The sequence below is a fragment of the Kogia breviceps genome, chromosome 10, assembly GCF_026419965.1.
Source record: "Kogia breviceps isolate mKogBre1 chromosome 10, mKogBre1 haplotype 1, whole genome shotgun sequence".
Classification (NCBI taxonomy): Eukaryota; Metazoa; Chordata; class Mammalia; order Artiodactyla; family Physeteridae; genus Kogia; species Kogia breviceps.
The window spans coordinates 60,706,054-60,727,869 of record NC_081319.1 but is presented as its reverse complement, the minus strand read 5'-3'; the positions used below and the strand labels follow the sequence as shown (position 1 = coordinate 60,727,869).

The window sequence follows — 21,816 nt, the reverse complement described above, 5'->3', positions numbered from 1 at the left end:
CGTGTAGATATATTTCGGATGTATCTGTGGGGAGCGAGGTGATCTCCACGTCTTACACTTCTGCCATCTTCCAAACTGAGTCGAGACCCACGTTTAATCGGGTGTCCTAGGTGTCGTTTCACAACCTTGCCAGCGGAGCCTAGGCATGGGTGCCCTCTCAGCAGAGGCAGCAGTGGAATCCTCTCTCTCCTGGAGGCTCAGTTCCATTTTCAGGGTTTTCAGTTGATGAAGTTGGACCCCTTGGACTAAACCAGAGTCCTCTCACTTGGGATGTTAATTTCGTTGGTAAAGTCCCTGCCCATTTGCCCCATAAGGGAACCTGCTTGTGGTGTGAAATCCCATTGTGTTCAGAAGTGTGCAGCGTGCGTCCCGGGGTCCCCTTAGAGTTCTGCCTATCATGCGTGGCATGAAGGGCAGTTAAGAACTTGAGTGCCTTACTCAGGGGAGGTAGATTTGTGTGTTTTGGATAAAGAAAGGGACATTTTTATTCATAATTTTTCATACATGATTAAAAGCAGTAATCTCAGAACTCTAAAGAGTTAGGTTACAAAGTGTCATGTGCACCAAAGTGGGTGAGTACATTGAAGCTGTGTGTGATCCTGCAGGTCATAGAGGCGCCTGGTGCCGCCAGATGCATCGGCCCCGGGCGCTCGAGCGTGACGCAGCCCGCCTCTGTCTACTGCCGCAGCGACCGTATCCTGAAACACGCCGTGGCCACCAAGCGCTTCCAGAGCGCAGGGAAAGAGAAGAAACCACCTAAAGAGAAACCCAAGACAAATCCGGAAAACATCGTTCTTCAGAAATGTAGCGTTCAGGTAAGTTGACTGAGACCAACCATTTGTGTAGTTGTAACCAAAAGTGCCTGGAGGTTACAGCGTCAGTGGGTTGATGTGGAGTGTAGGGCACACAGGCCCAGACGGGATGCAGGCACCTTCACACTGCCCTCCGCCTTGCCCACCAGTGTTCTCGTCAGAATTACAAGCAGGCACGTGTTCTCATGTTTTCCTTCTCTGCCTCTAGCTGAGGGATTAATTGCTAGAAACATGGGAACCAGCTGCTGCATGGAATATCTCTCCACCCACACACCAGCCCCGCTGGGAGGAGAGCGGTCCCTGTTGGAGTCTGTGTGGGGAGTTGACGCACAGGCAGTGGGTGGCAAGTGGGTTCTGGGGGTGCCGCACTGAGGGCCTGGTGAGGTACAGGGATGTCATTTGTATGCCTGTCCTTTCTCTACGTGCTGTTGTGTCTGCAGTTCCTGCCTGTCCGTGTTGCTTGGACATGTTCTCACACGGGGCCCCAGTGCACTGTGCTCTCCTCCTTGCTTCACTGCCTCACTCCATGGCCCCTCGGTTATGCTGGCGGCCTAGCACCTCATCAGGATGCTAGGATGGCGGATGATTCTGTCAGGGACCTTCTCATCGCTTGGATGTTGATGCGTGCCTGCTGGGTGTGGGGGAGTAGCCAAGGCCTCTGCCGAGCAGATGCAGTGTATTGGGCTTAGGATGGGCCAGGGGCTGATTGCGTTGTGACCCTCACTACAGAGTGAAATGAGCAAACGTTAATTTCTGACCTTGTTAATGATTGGGGCTTTACTGATTATCCAGGCAGGCGTTAAAATCTCTTCTGTGCACAAGAGACTGGCTCCAGAGAAGAAGAAGAACACAGTGAAGAAGATGGCCGTGGTCCTTGCTAAGGAGCTGACCTGTGAGAGCAGCACGCCATCCTGGGCCAGCGACCCCAATTACAATGCAGTAAAGCCAGAAAAGACTGCTGCCCCCTGGCCACCACTGTTGTATAAATGTATGTATCACCCGGGGGGAGCTCTGGATGCTTCCCGGTCTTTCCGGAAGGAAAGAAATCGTGAGGTCGGAGAGACATCTTTTATCAGCTCCATGTCGGAGAGACATGTTTTATCAGCTCCATGAACTGTTTTTATCTGTCTCTTCCAGATCTTTAGTGGCAAAACAATGTGGGTGGGACAAAGCAGCCTTGTACATCTCAACATTCTCCTCCCCCCATTTGGAGAGAGAACCAAAACTTGTCCTGATAAGGATTTACCTTGACAGCTCTTTTTAAAGTTATCCACATAGCTGGAATTTTCTTGGTCATTCGACATTCTCTCGTAGTTTTAAGTGTTTTACTTTTTACAGGTTTTTAAAAAATAGCCAACTGTTCAGAAAATTAGTGCAGGGGTGGTTTCGCATGTACATGTACTTTTTCTGACAGAGACCCTCAGATGTACCCTGGCTGCCGCCCTTAGTTCTTGTGCTTTAGCGGGGCTGGGGTGGGTAGAAGTTTCTAGCAGGATTGGTCCTGCTCACCTCACCTGCACTTTGGCCTTTGTGTGGCCTCTGGGGCTCTGCATCTCCTATGGCACTGTTCACAGACGGTCCCGCGGCAGAGTCCCTTAGGTGACATCGAGTCCCAAGGGTTCTTTCTGAAGGTGCAGCTGTAAGCCTCCCACACGGTGGAGGAGTCTCAGGTGTATTTGAAGCTGTAAAGTAATGTTTTTGATTTTGTGCGCGTTGCACATGACCGTGCACGTAGTCAGTCTCACCTTCTGAAAGCTAATGAAGTAAACCTGGAAGATCGGTAAGAAGGGTTTCCACTTTGATTTCTGTCAAAGAAGGTCGGGGCGTTGCCGTGCACCTGGAGGCGTCCACAAGACAGCACAAAGGTAATGGCCGCTTAACCCGCCGGGGTCAGCAGGTGCCGCAGGCTATGAGCCCCAGAGTCTTAACACACCCCCGGCCCCCTCATGTTGCTTGAAGTAGCAGATGATGCAGGCACAGACAACTGTTAAAGTTGAACCTAGTCAAAGTGGTGAAAGTGCCTGTTGGTGGGTTTTGGAGGTGAGGGAAAGCAGCAGCTCTACTTCCAGCTGAGTCTCAGGTCTGGTGGCCAGTCCCCGCCAGTCCAGTTGGCGTAGACAGGAGATTGGAACGCCTGCCTCACACACAGCCTCGGCCCCGTTTCCTTCTCGTGGTTCATGCTGAGGGATGATGTGACCATTTTTTTCATATATTACCAGTCCAACATGAATTGGGTTTTGGTTTTCAGAAGCTGAAACTCAAAACAAGGAAGGGTCCATTTGCCTCCAGAGGTGTACTTGGTTTTTTGCAAGCTTGTTATGGCCAGTTCTATGCACCTCTCTCTTGAGGTGTAAGTCGCTCAAATACTGCACATCAGTAAGAAAAAAGTCAGTCTGGACAAGCTTTGTGTAGCCCCAGATCATGGCAGTTTGGCTTTGGACCCACATACAGACCCCTAGCGATGGAGAGCAGCTGGCGCAAGGGCCCCAGAGATGGAGATCAGGCCTCCCGAGTCTTTGGTGGGGATTCTCTCTGTTTCTGTGTAAGCATAACTTTACATGTATAGGAATAATTCAGTGCAGAATATTGAAGCAAAGGCACAAAAGCAAAATGGTTCTCTCTTGCTACTTGAATTTTCACACTAGGACAAGTCTTGACAGCCAAGAAACAAAGTTGAAACGAGAAACGTCCTCGTACACGTGTCAGGCTAAGCTGAAAATAGAGCTGATGTCACAATGAGCAGAGCCCACTCCCCCCAACCCCTGCTGCTGCTCCACTGTGTCCTCTGAGCCCTCGATGGTCCCCTTAACGTGACCCGGTCCTTGTGGCGGTAGCTGCCTCGGCCTCACCCCTGAGCCTGGGTGGATCTGGGGCCCTGTGGGAATGGTGGGGGAGGGGACGCTCCGACCTGCACCACGTGGCCTTACTTGGCGCCTGGTCACATGGGAAGCTCTTTGATTCCATTGGCATTTACAGCCAATCATTCTGAGTAGTGTCTCCCCCCATAGCCCCTACTGTGTCAGTGTGACAAAGCCCCATATCTGGGGCTTTTCAGGGTAAATTGGCACCTCTTTGGCACAGGACAAAAGGTATAAAGCAGTGACCGTCCCTCAGGGTTTCTCACTGGTCCCTGTGAGGGGCCGCCCCGGCAATGGCTGTCACTCAGCTGTCACTGGGCTGGGGCCACGCAATGCCCTGCTACTGGGCTTCTGGCCTGGCGCTGGTTCCTCTTCCTGCTGCACAGCACTGTCTGCTCCGAGTAACCCAGCTTCCACTCCCCTTTCCTCCTGTCCCCACCAAGGCCCACCAGTGCCACCCAGTGGCCTGCGATGCCATAACACCACGGCCCACCTTGCCATATGACAAGGCCCCCACTTTCATGCTTATTGGGAAGTTAGCCAATTAGAGTGTTGCCGGTCCCTGAGCACACCAGCCTGCCTGGTTCCTACCGGGCTTCACCACAAACAACTCCTTTCCAGTATAAACCAATGGGCAGAGCCAGCAGAAAGGACGTCATCTGGGGCGGTGGCTTGGCTACCGGCCAGCCTTTCCTCCTGTATCTGCTCCCCAAGACAGCACCTGGCCTGGAACATGGGCCACTCTTTTCCCCATAGGCAGCCCCCGGGATGGCCCAGACTGGGTGTACACCCCCACGAGGCCGTCTGTGTCCAGCACATGGGCAGGTGGTCACCCTGCCTCGAGCTGGCAGCACTGGGGGCCTGCCACTGCTGGAGCCACTCTACCGTGGGGGTGTGCTGCTTTCCTGATCTAGAACTGGTGCTTCGTGGTTGGTTACGCCTTGCTCTTCTGTGAATGTATACACACAATACAGTTAAAAGGGAATTTGGATGAAGAATTTTGCAAATCTGAGTTTAGCTCGACTCAGAAGTAATGCTTCTGTCACTGTCAGACACTTGAGCACTACACAGTGTCACTGCCATTCCAGCAGCAGCTAACCCACATCCAGCTGATGGTGGGTCCAGACGCAACTGTTTTCTGTTTTGAGCATTTTTCCTCAAAGAAGTGGAGGGATAGAGCTGACTTGATGTTGAGGGCCACCAGTTTCCACATCTTACCAACTTTTTATTTCCGTGATTATACTTACATATGCTCTGAGACGTGGGTGAGGGATAATGAAAGTTGACTTTTAAAAGCCAGAAGCAGCTAATTGTATAGAAGAGCAGCATAATGGTTAAGGAAAGCCATCCCCTGCTTTTTAAATAGATGACGTTCATTTACCGTTACCACTCTTGGATAGCAGGTCACTTTAATCACCTGTACTGTGAGTGTCCTAAAAATAAGCTCCTGTCTTCTGTTTTCCCTGAACGAGAGAAAACCCCGGTTAGACCTGTAGAAGCGTTGATTTTAGGGAGTGAATGTTTTCGAAGTCAACAGGAATTGTCACTTGAAACAATGTAAATGTCACATGATAAGATTTGATTGAGGCCCCATCATGGGCGCCTCATTGAGAATTCTGGAAGCACCTTAGGCCAGCTTTTTAGAGTTGCTTAAAAGTGTGCTACTAAAATAATCTCAGCAAAGTTTATAAAAAGTCAGTGACTGAGCTGGTTTTAGGACTCGATTTTAATCCTGACAGGTTTGTTCTTTCATCCCCTGCTGGCAGTCACAGCTGGCACCGGGTCCTGCCCCACTCCGCTCTCGTTCCTTCCCCCAAGAAGAGGGGCCTCTGTCCATTTCATTTAACCTAAGCTCTAGCAGCCCCCTCCCCCCAGATTAGGTGCTGTGGACCCTGTTAGCCAAGGCTGAGCTGGTAAAGATAACTTTCCATGTACTGAGGTCTGGTAGCGCCTTAGGAATATGGATTTGAGCTGATGAAATAATATACGTAGAAACGTAGTTCTTAGCTTTCGTTCCTATGATGTTCCCAGTACCTACATTGTTAGACAGTTAGCTGTGACTTGCTGATGGGACATGGGTGACAGCAGGATGGATGTAGAGCACAAGCGGGCTGCCCAGCGGGGAGCGGGTTGTCTTGGGAAAGCCTGGACAGCCTAGCCCGGGGGTGCTGGCACACGTGGGGCCAGTGATTGGGACACCGTGGACAAGGGGACGTGAGGTTGGGGGGACTCTGTGAGTTGAAAATAGGAGATTTGCAGTCAGGGCTGTTGCTTGATGACAGTGAAGCACTTCTAACACGGTTCTAAGTTTTGGATGTGTGTAGCGCTGTTGCAAACTTTGTAAAATTAAGTAATTTCACCTGTACTATGAAATGGAAAAATCTTGCGGTCCCTGTCCCCGGGCTTTTAACACCTGTGGCTGAACTGGCCTGACGAGTGCTGGAGGAAGGCAGTCCTGGGAGCAGCGCTCTGGCCCTTCGCCAGGATGGTCACGCAGGGTGTAGGCTGTGAACACCTTGGGGGGCTCTTGTGGGGTCAGGCCTTATTTGTAGACAGGGTCCCACCTCTCTCCCAGGACTTCACATTTTTCCCTGCTTCACTAGGACAGTTGCAAGAAGCTCCGGCAGCTGACTGGAATTGGTGGGTCTTCAAGCCCTGCGTCAAATCGGAAGGCTGCTAGAGCATCTCGAAGTGTCCCGTTTAGAATCTGGGGTTCACTGCGCTGTGGGTAGTTTGAGAAAAGCCTGCGCCTGGGGAGGTGGCTTCTCCGTCGGTCCTGTGTGACGTGGCCCTAGGTGGTGTCCCTGTGCTCTCCTGGCTTGCTCCCTGGACCTGCCTGCCCCCCACCCCCCAACCCGTTCTGCCCTGGGTCCCAGACATTCTGGGCGGTGGGCCTGAGCAGGGCCATCTGGGAACACGCCCCTGCTCTCAGTCACGGCTGCCCATGTACCTCTGCTGGGCCACACGCCCCTAAGACCGAGGGACTGGCCTTAGGATGAACCTGCTTGCTTGCCTCTGACTGTAATTCTGATGGTCCGATACAGGCTTAAATGTCATCAGTCCATGCGAAGTACTGGCATAGAGACTCTCATTTTAGCTTTTGGCTGTAATCCTTGTTTGGGTTAAAAGTGCTAACCTACTGTCTTCCCCAATAGCGAGCTGCAGCTAGAGGGGCGCGAATGGGAACGTGAATGACAGCAGGTGGCATTCCTGCCACCCAGCTCCTAGTGTAAAAACAACTGGTCTCCCCCCGTGTTGCAGTTTTCTGCCAACATTCTGTCTTTTATTAACGTCACCGTGTCTGGTTGACATTTGTCCAAGAGGACAATGAGCACCTCTAAGCCCCGCCCCAGGATGGGCTCCTGCTGGCCCTTCAGTGCCCCAAGGGCCCCCGGGGTGGGGCTTGGGTGTGCCTTCGAAGAGAAGTGTCTGATCCACCCTGGAAGGATTTTCTCAGCTCCTGTTGACCAGAAACTGTCCTGGACCTCTCCACGAGAGTGGTCTTTGAAATCTGTACCTTTCTTGATAACAGCGAAATTTGCCCTTCCAGTTCCAAGCTAAGCTAACGGTTTAAATCAAGCCTTTGATAGCTTACTGGTTTATCGGTTGAAGTAAAAGTTTTAATAATGAAGCATTCCTTTCTAAAACAAAGTATATTCACTATCATAAATGTTGCTGGTAGCCCTTTTGACACCCCTTTTCTGAATTTAACAGTTACTTTAAAAATGCTCTTTAAATCTGTCTCACAGTGATGCCTGGTTATTAGCTTTGCTGGTTTCGGGTGCACATGCTGTGTGGGGTCCCCTGCACCCCTGCCTCACTAAGCGGGCCCCTCTCCTTTGCAGCCGTGAAGGAGGACAGACGCGCAGAGGCCAAGGCGGCAGTGGCGGTGGTGGCGAAGAAGGTGGCTCTTCCAGGCTCTTCTGGGGGTGGCAAGCAGCCCTCGCCCAGGAACCTCCTTCCGAAGAAGTGCCCTCCTTTGGCAAACACGGCAGCAGCCAAACCGGCCATCAAAAAGTCGCCACCGGGTTTCAAGGGCACAATCCCCAAGAGGCCGTGGCTCTCGGCCGCCCCCTCCCCCTTGGGCAGCACTCCCTCAGCCAAGCAGGCAAGGCTGGCACCTGTTGCTGCCACGTCTGCTTCCAGAAAGTTCCCCGGCTCCGCTGCTTCGGTGGGCGCCGTCAGGAAGCCTGGGACCACCTCGCTTCCCCTGGCCTCTCCAGCCCCGGGACGCCTGGGCCCCGCGAGCCCCGCCTCGTCACAGCCAGGTTGTCAAATGCGGCTAAACATAAGACGCTCCTTGAAGGAGATCTTGTGGAAAAGGTGGGCTGTTCCACTTTGTGTCTTACCTGTTAAAGTAGAAAGTTTTCCACGTAAAGGGTGGTTGTTTCACAGTGGCCCCGCTGTTTAAGAAAAATGTCACATGTGGGACTTCTCTGGCGGCCCAGTGGTTAAGACTCCGTGCTTCCGCTGAAGGGGGCACCGGGGTTCCATGCCTGGTTGGGGAGCTGAGATCCCACATGGCATGTCAGTGCAGCAGTTACCGTGTCTCTTTTTTCATTCCATGTAGAGTCACTGACAGCGATGACTTATTCATGACACAAAATGAAGTCGGAAAAATTGCACTGCACATCGAGGAGGAGATGTTTAACTTGTTCCGAGCCACAGACAGTCGGTACAAGAGCAAGTACCGCAGCCTCATGTTCAACCTCAGGGACCGCAGGAACCAGGTGCGTGTCCCACCGTCAGGAGTGGGGGCTGTCCCGGCCTGGGTTAGGGCACCGGGTCCCCCTGCGGCCGTGGGGGAGTGGCACGCTGTTCCCGTGGGGCCAGGTGCTCGCCTGCTGAGGTTCTTGCCTCCTGCACGCCTGTGTGCCTGCCAGGGCCCACGCTGTCTGGGTAGGCCTCTTGACCTCTTACCTGTGTTTAGAAGCAGGGCATGTACTCTGACTTTCCATTTCACCTTGTTAACCCCCTGGCAGAAGGGCTTTCTTCTACCTTTGTCCCTAACACTGTACCTTCTTCGGTCGATTGTGTTTTCCCTGAGGTGGTCTTTGTAGCAGGGTCAGTGCGGTGGGATTCTCAAGATGAGCTGCCCGACCTCGGGGCCCTTGTTCTCCGAGCATCGATGGGACGATCCGGGCCCTCATCACGCCACGGGGCAGGGGCTTGCCTTGCTGCCCTTCTCTACATCCTCTCTAGTATCTTAGAGGGTTTTGAACGAGTGAACTAGAGATGTTTGTTTACAGGGTCTCTTCCGTTGTGTTCTGCATGAAGAAATCTCTTTGGCAAAACTTGTGAGAATGAAGCCAGAAGAACTTGTCTCCAAAGAGCTTCCCATGTGGAAAGAGAGATCATCAAAGCCTGTGAGTGCCGACGGGAGAGGCGGCTGCGGGTGCCAGAAGCCAAACACCAGCACCGCCCCCCCGACCCCGGAGTGAATGAATAGCCTGTTGGCATGAGAGAGTCCCCTTGCGAAAGAAGGGCTAAGGCTTCACGTTTGTATGTCTTTTTCATCTTACGTGAGGGAGTCCAGAACTAAATTGCATAAGGAGACTAAGAAGCCTACCGTTAAACAGGAAAGTATTTCCAATATGGAAGATTCTACGCCAGTATCAGATTGTGATGTAAGCATTTAGGATTTCCAGTGACTAAGATGATCCCATTCCAGACGTTGTTAGGTGCCTGAATTACTGGGCAAGACACTGAGCTGACACAAGTGTGTGTAGTTGTATTGCTTCTCAAGTACTTGTATTCAGTAGTCCTTTTTCTCTTTTTTCAGTGCTTCTCAGTCACGTAAGAAGTTTTTTCCATGGGTACTGCTAATTTGGAGAGGGGGTGGAAAAGAAATGATCTCCTCCTTGTGCTTTAGGAACAGCAAGAATCGGTGCGGGCGGCCCCCGAGAGGAATGCAGCACCCCTGCTTGACCTTGTCGGCAGCGTGCTGCAGGACACGACCCGGCAGCACCGGGTGCACCTCTTTGACCTGAATTGTAAGATCTGCACAGGTGAGCAGATCTGGGGGGAGACTGTGGAGACCCTTGTCAGGACAGCTGCATTCAAAGCAAGTGACACAGTGGAAAGGCTAGAATCGTTTCTTCAAGCTTAGGAAGTGAGCCCCTACCTTTATAGTGTTGTCATTTTAAAGCGGTGATCGTCCGTCCACCCGTGGGCAGGCTTTGCTCTCGAACGTGTGGGATTTCTCACGAAGGCCTTCCTTCTGTTCTCCAGGTCAGGTTCCATCGTCGGAAGATGAGCCAGTGCCGCAAACACGAAAGTGGTCAACTTCTGCCAAGAAGGAGGACTCAAAGTCCAAGCATGACAACTCTGCCTCTGAGCCCGCTCTCAGCTCAGCCGATGATGTGGCAGCAGAAACCCTGCCTGAAAACGCCTCGGAGCCAGACCTGGAAAGCGCTGCTCATGCCCATTTCGAGGGAAAGTCCCTCCCGGTGCCTCCAGAGGATGGCCACCCCGAGCCCTCTGCCCTGGAAGGTGCCCCCTGCCCAGCCCCAGGTGGCGGCGGAGTGCTCACCACAGTCACGGTGTCTGGCCGAGACCCCAGGACTGCAACAGGCGGGCCGAGCACGGGTACGGCTCCCTCGGCAGCCCGCCCAGGCAGCGCCCACCCAGCGGAACCCCGACAGGGCGTCCCGAAGCCTGTGCCGACTTCCGTGACGGTGCCTAAGTCTATCCTGGTCAAGCCGTCCACGTCGCCCGAGCCCAGATACCTCCTGTCGGTCCCGCAGTCACTGAGCATCAGGTGCGGCCCCCGTGTGTTGTCTGAGGAGCCGAGCTGTGGCCTTTCTTTCAGATGGACAGAGGAGCAGTAATGAGCGATTCAGTCATTCGGCCCTGAAATCCACCCAGAAATACAACTCTCCTCAGTTTTCTATTTTAAAAAGGCGTTCTTTAAAGCTTCAGTTTTAGGATGACTAATTATCACCTTAGAAATATAGTTCTTGAAAACTGGAATTTGAATGTACAGCCATCCAGTTTGTTGCCTAAATAGTGTATATTTCTTTGACCAGAATGTGTTTATATCATTATGATTAAGGTAATTAATTTGAAAAAGTAAGCTATCAAAACTTGCAGGAATTCACTTTGCTTTTATAAACATGTTAAATAAATAAATAAATGTTGGGGATTCTTTGGGCACAGAGAAAGATTCATGTATTTTCTGTGGTTTTGTTTTGCAGCATCTCAGAGTCCCGGTCCCCTCCAGAAGGAGATACCACCCTCTTTTTGTCTACACTCAGCACCATTTGGAAAGGATTTATGAACATGCAGAGTGTAGCAAAGTTTGTCACTAAGGCGTATCCTGTCTCTGGATGTTTTGATTATCTCAGTGAGGTTAGGAGCAGGAGGGAGAGAATTGTGTGTGTGCGTGTGCGTGCGCGCATTTTCCACAGGCGCTCTGAGCCCACACTGGAGTCAGGCGTGTGACCACCTTCCTGCTGAGTATCTGGACGCACAAGCAGCTCTGCAGGCAAAATAGGGGTTGCTGGGCCAAGTCAGCAGGTTATGCAGTTTGGACAGTGGCGAAAATTCAAATGAGAAATCAGACCCTCCATCTTTTCTGAAAAAGCTGAAGCTTGTCTTCCTTCTCCCTCTGTCCCGCTAGAGCTTGTGCAAAACCAAACCTGGGTGTGCATGTGCCCGCTGCAGGTGTGGCCAGACACACGTGACCTGCCTTGGTGTGGAGGGGCACACATGAAAGGTCTCTTATTTTTCAAAATGAACAAAAACAGCACTAGCATGTCAGACTTGACAACGAGTGCTCAGTCACTTCTGAGACATACCTGGATCTTTACCATGTGTGTATGTTCATAAAAGACAACAGTAAAAGATTGTGCTAAATGTCATCCTATTTAGCAGAAGCTTATCCTCCTACCACCCTTGGGTTTGGTCACTCATGATCCGGGATGTTAGTCAACTAAGCAACATTCGACACAGTTATTGCCGTTTTGTTTGGGATAGTTGCAGTTTTCTTAGTTGTGAATCTCGGGTAGTTTAGGGTCTCTCTGTGACCGCCACGGTTCCACCGGCCATTTAATCAGAGTTCATTTCACTTAGGTCCTGCCCAACACGATTCACATCGGCGGAAGGATTGCCCCAAAGACAGTCTGGGATTACGTCGGCAAACTCAGATCTTCAGTGTCTAAGGTACCTACCTGCCCACAGTCTGACCTCTGCACCCAAGGAAGAAGGGGTTTGTTTACACATGGCTCGCTCTGTGACGTCTCGTCTGGCGTGTTAATACCTGAAACGTCTCTAGTTCATGAGATATTTGCAGCTGAACGTTTAAGTTGATAGCTGGCTAACCTGTGAAGGGGTGTCTGAGCAGCACGACGGTGGAAGCTTTGTGAAAGCGCATGTGTAGTTCGGAGTTAGAAATACGGATGCTCTGTCCCTTCTTGTCTGAGCTGATGGAGTAGAGGTCGGGGGAGGCGGCTGGGCTGGAGTCTGTGAACCGCTGAGATGCGGATGCAGCTGTGTGTCTGCGTGTGCAGTGCTCTCTGGGGGAGGGGCTCTTGTTTTCACTGGGCTCACAGAAGGGTTACGACCCTGGTCTAGTTCAGCCCTCCCATTTCGGAGCTGCGGGCAGCTCATCGCACGCTTTGTGGTCACTTAGCTCTGTGTCAGACACTGCCCCAGGCTGCCGCTGCACACAGAGTACCCCATTAGTACGAGAGCCCCAGGAGGTGGGCTCTGTGTGGAGGACAGTGGGGCGAAGTAGTTTTAAAGCAGTTCCTCTGAAAGCAAGACCCAACCCAGCAGTCTTGAGACTCGGGCCTGTGTCCTCTTCACCAGCTCATTGTCCTGATGTGTTGGGCAGCAGGGCTGTGACAGTCAGAATCAGAGCTGGTCGCTTCTCTCCTCGCTTCCCTCCTGCTTTGGGGGCTTAGGTGCCAGGTGAAGCAGCTGCCTTCCCGAGTGGCCGCGGGTCAATGCTCCCCGCCCTCAGTTTGTTGCAGGAGCTGTGTCTGATCCGCTTCCACCCTGCGACGGAGAAGGAGGATGTGGCCTATATCTCTCTCTACTCCTATTTCAGCAGCCGCGGCCGCTTCGGCGTCGTGGTAAACAGCAGACACGTCAAGAACCTCTACCTGATCCCGCTGAGCGCCACGGACCCCGTCCCCTCCAAGCTCCTGCCCTTTGAGGGACCAGGTAGGCCCTAGCCTTTGGCCCACATGTCCCGCCCATGCCCTGCGGAGTCTGTCACAGCAAGCTGCATGCCTCACTCAGACCTGGCCTTTGGCAGCAGAACTTGGGAGCAGGGGTGAAGCAGCGTCAAGCTGTGGGGCTTCCCGGATAGTGGAGGGTGGCACCGGAGGTCCCCTGAGGAAGGTGCGAATTGTCTTAGAAAAGTCCTGTGAAGAGGGACGAACCCGTCCGGAGCCCACCCGCCTCGTGTGAGCAGGGTGTTGGCGGCAGGAGCTGGGCAGTGCCGGGAGGCCGGGGCCTGGGCGCCTGGCCTGCGGGCTTGCCTCTTGCAGGCGTCAGGCCGAGCCTCTGTGCTACAGGCATTCAGTTTGAGGAGAAACGAGAAATAGCGTTGAGACAGGAACTAGTTTTAGAAATAGTCACTTTGAAATCTGCTGCTCCAATTCTTCTCTTTGGCAGACCACTTTCTGTTCACTCATTCCTTAGAAAGTGCTGCTTCTAAAGAATGACTTACATACAGGCTGACCGGAAAGAAAGTTCAGGCTTGTCAAGGGAGCTAAGTAAGGGTGATTCCAAGGGAGACGTGGTCTCTGGGGACCCAACTCGTCTTAACCCTGAGAAGGTGACGGAACTTAAGTCTTGCAGAAAGATGCCTAAATGGGAGTGTCTCCTTGGCCGTGGCGCCCCCCAAAACGGCTAAGCCTAAAAGATGCTGAGGGTAACCCGCAGTCAGCGCTCTTGAAGCGCTTGCTTCTACAGGCGGTGGCTACGCCCACGCCCGGCGCCTCCGTGTCTACGGCCAGCGCCCCTGCGGCAGCCAGGCACTTACACGGCCCGGCGGCCCTGCGGCTGGACCTGGCATCCTGCTCGGTCCCCATGCCCGCGGGACTCATGTTCCCTGACAAAACACATGGAGCTGTGTGCAGCCTCCGGTCAGTCACAAGGGCGGAAGCCTGTGCGGGGCCTAGTGTGAGCGTAGATCCTGTGACACGTACCCTCTGTGCGTCTGTGGCAGTGGGACCTGGGAGGGGACAAAGCCCTGTTTCCCCCGTGTTTGAGGGCCTCTCACGGCTCCACCTGCAGAGCCTGCGGTGGGGTCTTGCCCCACTCCACCCCGGTGCACCTTGTCACACGAGCAGGGGGCTGCCAGGTTCAGGGCCACAGACAGACCCTGAGGGGGCAGAGGTGGACGAGGTCCGGCGTGCTGAGGAGGCAGGGGGGTGGGGGCCACTGAGGAGACCCCCAGTTGGAGCCGCGGCGGGAGCCGGTGCAGTGCTGGGTTGGGGCCCGGCTGGCGGAGGGAGGGGCCCACGCTGGGTGTTCCGGGGTGACACGGGGACAAGGAAGGCTGGGCAGGAACTCACCTCGTCTGCTGAGTGACCACACTTGATGAGCAGCGGAGTGGACGTCACTCCTCCGCCTGCATTCCCAAGGCTGTCACTTCCTGAAGGGGTTGCTCAAAGCCTGCAGGTTTTCACCCACGATAGAGAATGAATGTTTCATTAAAATAAAGTAGTAAGGGGGTTTTTGCAAACGTAATTGTGTGGGAAATTTTACCATAAACTTTTAAGACTTAATTTTTTAATCGGAGGGCTTCTAAATCTCAGCTTGTTTAATTTAGTATATATATTTTACACTTGCACATCAGTCAGACTCCCTTGGCCCCAGGCCACGTTACCTGCCTGAGCTGCTTCGCACGTTTGTCTCGTGACTCGGCGCTCCCTGGGTACAGACGTCCGTGTGTCCTAGGCTCGTGGTGTGTGCGTCACGTGCGTGTTGTGTGTGTGTGTGAGTGTCGGGAAGGTGGGCTGGGGGTGTTCCTCCTGTCTCTGCACAGCATCCTTTGACGGCACAGGTCCAGTCCGAGGGGCTGCTGTGTCCCTCGATGGAGCAGGCAGCGGGCTTGAGCACATGCTGCCCGGCAGCGCTGGCCCCGCAACCTGATGGGAGCGCCCTTGACCCCCCACGTCAGCCCCTCAGCGGGGAGCGCCCGCACTGCCCAGGGTTGTCGCTGCCTGAGGTTGCAGGGCCCGTAAGCGTGGAGACAGGGTCCGCCCCAGCCGCATCACCATCCCAAGGCCTCGGTGGGGCACAGGCCTCCCACTTTGGGCAGCCCGCCAGTGGGCGGGCCTCTGGGAAGAGGAGGCCAGGTCTGTGGGGGTGGAGAGTGCCTGACTCGGCACATCAGTCTCTGGACTTGGGAGCCCCGTAGATTTTGACAGTATGGCTCACACTCGAGAAGCAGGCGAGGACGCAAGATGTTGAACCCATGTGCGGAGCCGGGGAGGCCTGCACGGCCTGCTCGTGGTCAGGCTGTGGTCCCCCGCAGCCCTGTTGCTGACACACCTGAACACAGATCCTGGTTTGGGTCTTGGCTCAGGAAATCCACACACACATTTCTTAAGGTGTCCCTCGTCCCTGGGTTTGTCCACTTCTCTCTCTGCACGGGTGGTCTGGTGCTGCCCCTTTCACAGTGAAGACTCGGGGACCTACATGCATCTAAGAAATCTTGTTTAATCCACACGGGGCATTGTGGACAGGTTTGCTCCCGCAATTTGGAGGGGGTCGGGCGGGGTGCTGACACCCCGGTGCTCAGTCTGATCAGTACCCCTTGTCTGGAAATGATAGTTCAGTGGCCCCCCACCTAGTTCTCATCTACTTGATGAGTCATAAGCCTCACCACTACCCTCAAAGGGAGGTTGGTAAGTAAGCACCCCGCTTGTAACCGTGGGACAGAGACCCTGTGCCGAGCCGGGGAGGCATTCCGGGCCCTGGCGGGAGCCCTGTCCCTGCATGCAGCCGGCGTGCTCACTGCTGCTGCACCTTCTCGGGGGGTGGCGCCCTTTCCTCTCTAGGAGTCACACTCAACAGTGGGCGCGCCCGCAGGGGCCCCAGGCAGAAAATGGGGCCTTCGGGGGAAAGCTGCCCCTGCCACCGCCCCTGTGGTAGTAGCCCTTCGACTGTGTCCAGCGTGCCCTTGCCAGGCGCCTGTCGTGAGGGAGCGGAGCGGGGTGGAGCCAGACGTTGCCCTCGTCTCCCTAACAGTCACTGCCGAGGCTCCGGTAGCACAGTGATTCTTGTTCTTCCACGAGTAAGTCATCTCCACAGTGCCAGTTACATTTCAAGTCTCCATGCAGCCATAACGTGCACAGGCGAAGCAGATAAGATTTGACTGCTTCAAAAACAGCCCAATTTAAATGTAAAATCCTGCGGATGATTAGTGGGGAAATTCAAAACTAACACTCCTCCGACTCTGGAGCTTTGTTAGATCGCTTACGGTTGTGTGTAGATGAAGTAGTTGAGAGCTGAAAACATTAAAAAATATGACTAGCTGCTTAGTTAGAAGCTGGTCTCCAGGGAGTTTTACTGTTTTCAAAACAAATGTAAATGTTAAGTAACTTAATCATAACCTCCCCCGTGATGCCTGTGACCACAGAGGGTAGAGGCTAGAGAATTGCGCCGAGTCTGGGATATATCACTTTTGTTAGGAAGCATGTAAAGCCGTTGCAAGTTGTACGGCTGGCACACCTCCCGAGGACAGGACCCCATCCGTCTCCCTGGATTTAGCGCAGTGGCTGACCCTCCACAGAGAGCGTCTTTGACCTGAAGCGTGATTCACGCCGCAGGCCCTAGTGTTGGCACCTTAGAAGTTTAGCTCTTCAGAGGTAGCATAGCCCATGTGCACTGAGGACAGTCGAGGGCCCTGGGCTGCTGCAAGGATGCCCCTGGCCAGGACTCCCCAGCCCTCCCCACCCCCGCGCACGTGGCCGAGCACATTCCTCCTCTGCTGCTGCTGCCTGCCGAGCTGGCCAAGGCTCCAGCTTGTGGCTCGGCCTGGGGACCTGTTCTGCCAGCTCTGGGGCCGGGTCAGTGACAGTCGGTCCAGGAAGGGCCACGAGAGCCAGTTGAGCTATTGACTGTGCCCCAGACTGGATATCAGTTAGCTGTAAATTATCCAGTAAGTGGCTGGTAACAGTGAGTGAGAGATTTACTATTTTAAGTTAAAAGAATTCATTTTGATTAGAAAGCGAACCTGCTAGAGTATCTTTTCACATCTGAGCAGAACCATCTGGGTGCCATGCCCAGTGCAGCGGCCTGGCCTTCCTGCCTCCACACCCTCCTTTGCCGGCTCCTCCTTCCCCTGAGTCACCACTGTCGTCCGAAGGGCAGGCAGAGGACATTCTGGCAGCCGTTCCTCTGATCACGAGTGGGTGTCTTCATGGGCACCTCAGCCCTTGAATGTCAGCCTGTGAAACGAGGCGCTGAGCACAGTGGGGAGGGGGGCCGGCAGTGCGTCGCCGATCCATGCGGATGCTGGGCCAGCCCAGCTCACTGTGCCAGGCCTGGTCTTCCTCCTCCTTGCGGGTGGGATGGGACATCCACCACCCTTGTGCTCGGCATGTCAACCCATCTCTGTTGGAATTTAGGAAGGGTGACAGGCGCTCAGAACTACACAGGGGGTGTCCAGAGACAACTATTTGATCTGTGATCAACTTACAGTCACACAAAGAACAGGAAAAACAGTGCTGCTTTTCTTTTTTAGTGAGTAAACAAAAAATATATAGCATGAGTATCTTTTACACAGTAGTGATTTATGTGTAAATCGAGTTTATACAATTTGATTCATTTTAAATATGCTGTTGAAACAAAATTTTGGTCCCATGTTTATCATTTCTCCCTAACTGACCGATCTGTGACTTGGGCTTTTCTGTTCCCCTGTTGGTATTCCGGGTTTGTTATTAGTGTGAGGGTGGAGGAGCCGTACAGAAACAGTAGCATCCCTGGTACAGTGCACCACAGTCCAGAATGTTGGGACGAATAATTTTTTAAGAAATAATTATTTTTGAAGAACTGTGCGATGTTCTGAAATTCCCAGCATGTTCTCCAGGTGGTGTGTCCTTTGTCGCCCCTCTCCTGAACACCTTTGGGCTTTAAGCCGCACGTCCTGTGTTGACAGAGACCTGAGCGTTCGGTAGCTTTCGATAAATTACTGGTCATTGAGTGTCTTTCTAAACCTGCAAGAACATTTGTTTTAGGCATTTTGGTCAGCTCCCTTTTCCCATCAATTGTAATTTTGACACCAGTGACTAATGAACTTATCGAATGGCGTGTGCTATATCGATCAGTATAATTTTGTTGATCATTATAATTGAGTTGTAGAATTGGTCCTTAATTGAACCTTTAATTTTCGTATGACTAGCTTAATTGACACATTGCAGCTCATAAGTTAAAGTCGAAAGGGGGCGTTGCCTTCCTGATTTGTAGCAAGAGGCAAAATAAAGGAGCACAGCTAAGAGTTTGTTTAGAAACCATCCTGGTACATACAGGCTTCATTCCCAGTAGTTGAACGGCCTGGAGTGTGTGCGTGCTGCCCTTCCCCACCTCCTCCGGCACGCCTCTACCCTAGCGTCGTGTATAATTGAAAATCTGTAATAATTTTAGCACTGGGCGAACGCGCGTGTGCATTGGGCCCTTGGTTTTGTGGTTTGTGGGCCCGTCAGGCTGGGCAGGTGCGCAGTGCAGTCTGCATCTTTTGCAGCAGGTCTTCAAACACTTGCTTCTGTTCTGCCACAGAATTTCCTCCTCCTCCCTCTGGAAACCATCCCCCCTGCTGCCCTTCACACCCAGAGCTTACCCCTGAAGGACAAAGGCTACAATTCGATTCTAAAATTTGCACAACTTTTTTTGTTTTTTAGGTCTTGAGTCCCCGCGTCCGAACATAATCCTGGGGTTAGTAATCTGTCAAAAACGAAAGCGTCCTTCAAATGCGGACAAATTAGACAAGACAGAGGAGAAGCGGCCCCGGCCTCAAACCCAAGAAGAAATGGATCCCATCCACCCCAGAGTGCCAGCAGCCCTGCTTCCTGAGAAGAAGTCCCCCAAGTACCCGCTGTGCCCAGGGGACGCGGCTGTTAGCACCACAGCCCCGGGGTCGCCCCCACACCCACCCCCTCCTCCAGAAGCACCGGGTGCACCGGCCTCATCTTCCGTGTTACACATACTGTCCTCGCTCAAACCAGGAGCCTCGAACACTGTCACAGCATCACCCGCATCAGTGACGGCTGCAGTGGCCACTTCCTCTGTCACTGCCTCTTCAAAAACAGCTTCGCCCCTAGAATATATCCTGCAGAGTCTCTTTGGGAAGAGGAAGGCGTTTGACCCCCCACCAAAGAGCCTGCCGAGTCGGCCCCAGCCCCCCACCAGGACTCGAGAGCCAAAGCCGGCGGCGGGCTGCCGGCGGCGCTTCTGCTGGACCCAATTGTCCAGCAGTTTGGTCAGTTCTCAGAAGACAAAGCTCTGGAGGAGGAGGAATACGACAGGCCATATGACCCCGAGGAAGAGTATTGTCCTGAGAGAGCCTTCGACACTCAGCTCGGAGATCACGGGAGCCACCAGGACACGGAGAAGGCTGCGGTGGCAGCTGAGAGGGAGGAGGTGGCCTATGACCCAGAGGACGAGACAATCCTAGAAGAAGCCAAAGTGAGGGTCGAGGACCTGCCCGGCAGAATGTGTGCGGCGGCGCACGGGGCGCCTGGCCTGCCGGCCCCCTCCTTGGCCGAGCAGCAGCAGATGATAGAGGAGCTCAACAAGGAGATCGAAGAGCAGAAGAGGCAGGTGGAGGTGCAAGAGGAGGCACTCAGGCAGCAGAGGGCCGCTGTCGGAGCCTCCACGGCCCTCTTCCCCGTGTCGGATGCGCTCACGTCGCCGCCGCCGCACAAGCCTGGACCGTTGCCGCAGGAGCCGCCTGCCCCGGGCCCCAGCACCGAGGCCGAATTCCGCGAGGGCAGGGGCCACGAGGACAGAGGCCCAAGCTTCAAGGGGCGGGCCCGGGACAAGGCCCCGGAGGAGCCCGAGGCCCCGCCGGCTGAGAGCCGCCCGGTGCAGGACCTCGAGGACCGGCGGCGCGAGCGGGAGCGTGGGAAGCCCTGGGAGTGGGAATGCGGCCGGACCGGGAGCCGCGAGTGGGACTGGGACCGAGGCCACGAGTGGGATCGGCACCGTGACAAGGCCCGTGAGCGGGAGCGCCGCAGGGACTGCAGTCGGAGCCCGGAGCGACCCCAGGATCCCAAGGCCGAGGCCCCGCGGGCCGCCGCCCCCGCTGCCCAGACCTAGGGCCGCTCGTGAAGCCACCCTCACATGCTAAGCAGGTGCTCCTGGAAAGAGCTGGGAGCTCACGCACAGGACTGAACCTTCTGGACTGGAGAAATTACTGTAATTTTATGTAGGATGGTTTCCTGCAAAATTTCACACCGTTACAATTCTGATGCTTTTTCAATAAAAACAAAACACTAAGAACTCTTGAACATTTCCATTTAAATGTACTGAAATGGGAAAGTACCTACAAAAGCATATTGCTTTTTCAGATTATGAAGTTATCTTTTCTAGTAACTTGACTATTGTACATTTTAAGGGAGTTTAGTGGACCTCGGGGCCATACCTTTCCTGACATCTCATCTGTGATATCTGTTTCCAGAAGCTGACTTCACAGGGTTTGTTCGGGGCAGGCTGCCCCGTGTTTCTGTGTATGGCTGTGTCAGCTTGTCTGTGGAATGTTGAGAAACACCAAAATTTACAGGTGCATCTTACTCTTGTCATGAAGAAATTTGAATTACAAATTTCAACCAGGAAACAAAAACACGTTTCTTGTTTTTTCTGGACCCTCCCCACCCCCGCACCAGCAGGTCCAGGGCCAGGGAGACAGCAGGGCGAGGGCACGGCGACGGGGACCAACTGGCTGTGCCCTTGAAGGGGCCTGAGCAAGGGTTGGGGAGGCAGGTGCCCCAGGGTATGAGCCCCAGCCTCCGACCCAGGCCCCTCAGGGCGGGGATGGGAGCTGCTGGCTTGGGATGGCTCTGACGCCTGCTTCCCATCAGACATTTAGGAAAGCGGAGGCCCTCCAACACCACCCACACTATCTACCCAGCGGTCACCATGGGCAGCCGTCTGTATCTTTTCCCTTAATCTTTCTTTCCCTCTCTTTTTCTTTTACAAAGTTGGGATTCTGTACATTCTTGTATCTTTTCTTCACTACTTATAACCTGGGCAATTCCCTAAGGTATCAAGTACTCATCAAAAGCATCATGTAGAACTTCCCTGGTGGTTCAGTGGTTAAGAATCTGCCTGCCAATGCAGGGAATACAGGTTCGAGCCACATGCTGTGGAGCAACAAAGTCCGCGTGCCACAACTACTGAGCCTGCGCTCTAGAGCCCTGGAGCTCGTGCTCTGCAACGAGAAGCCACCGCAATGAGAAGCCCGTGCACCGCAACGAAGAGCAGCCCCCACTCGCCACAACTAGAGAAAGCCTGCGTGCATCAATGAAGACCCAACGCAGCCAAAAATTTTAAAATATAAATATATTTATTTTAGAAAAAAGCATCATTTACATTTTTCACATTGTTTAAAAGTTTCTAACTTCTGCTTTCCAGAGAATGTGGGCTCCCTGGAGATTTGTGGGGTCCTGTGTGTTCCCAGAATGTGGGAAATGAAAGAGGTGTACCAAGAAAATCAAGACCTCCCAAATGCCGCCATCTGGAGACAAGTGTTCTTAATGGTGTTTCTGGCCCACTTTTCCTGCACCCATGTTGCTGGTGTTCAGGTGGGGGGGTCACCAAGGAAGCAGAGACTTTTTCCATCTTCGAGCTTCACACGAGGGTGGGGCAGGCAGCCCTGGTGGCTGGAGCGGCTTGCCAAGTCACTGAGGGTCCCCCGTGCTCTGCCGTCCTCAGCTCATGACTCTTGTCCTCGTGTTTGCAAGAAGGCTGCCCCTGCAGCCATCACGTCATCACCTCACTGTTCTAGGAGGAAGCCAGCAGGAGCGACAGAGCCTCTGTTCCCCTGTTAAATGGTTGGACCTCATTGGCCAGGTTGGCACGCGGCCACCTCTGGCTGCAAGGCAGCAAATCGGGGTATCATGGTCTGCCAGAGAAAAAGAAGAAGAAATCAGCCACTGTGGATGCCACCCCAGGGTGTCCCTTTCTCC

The 21,816-nt window shown here is 53.6% G+C and overlaps 1 protein-coding gene across 1 annotated transcript in view; it reads left to right on the top strand.

Moving 5' to 3' along the window:
* LOC131764154 (death-inducer obliterator 1-like) overlaps positions 1-19,948 on the top strand; it is a 30,138-nt gene extending 10,190 nt beyond the window's left edge. Inside the window, 13 exon segments of the mRNA XM_067043201.1 lie at positions 528-815; positions 1,605-1,800; positions 7,516-7,993; positions 8,241-8,400; positions 8,920-9,065; positions 9,198-9,297; positions 9,543-9,678; positions 9,902-10,430; positions 10,867-11,020; positions 11,744-11,833; positions 12,646-12,838; positions 18,532-18,999; positions 19,002-19,948. Of these exon segments, the coding sequence (XP_066899302.1) occupies positions 528-815; positions 1,605-1,800; positions 7,516-7,993; positions 8,241-8,400; positions 8,920-9,065; positions 9,198-9,297; positions 9,543-9,678; positions 9,902-10,430; positions 10,867-11,020; positions 11,744-11,833; positions 12,646-12,838; positions 18,532-18,999; positions 19,002-19,948 (3,885 nt within the window).
* The last annotated feature ends 1,868 nt before the right edge of the window (positions 19,949-21,816 follow it).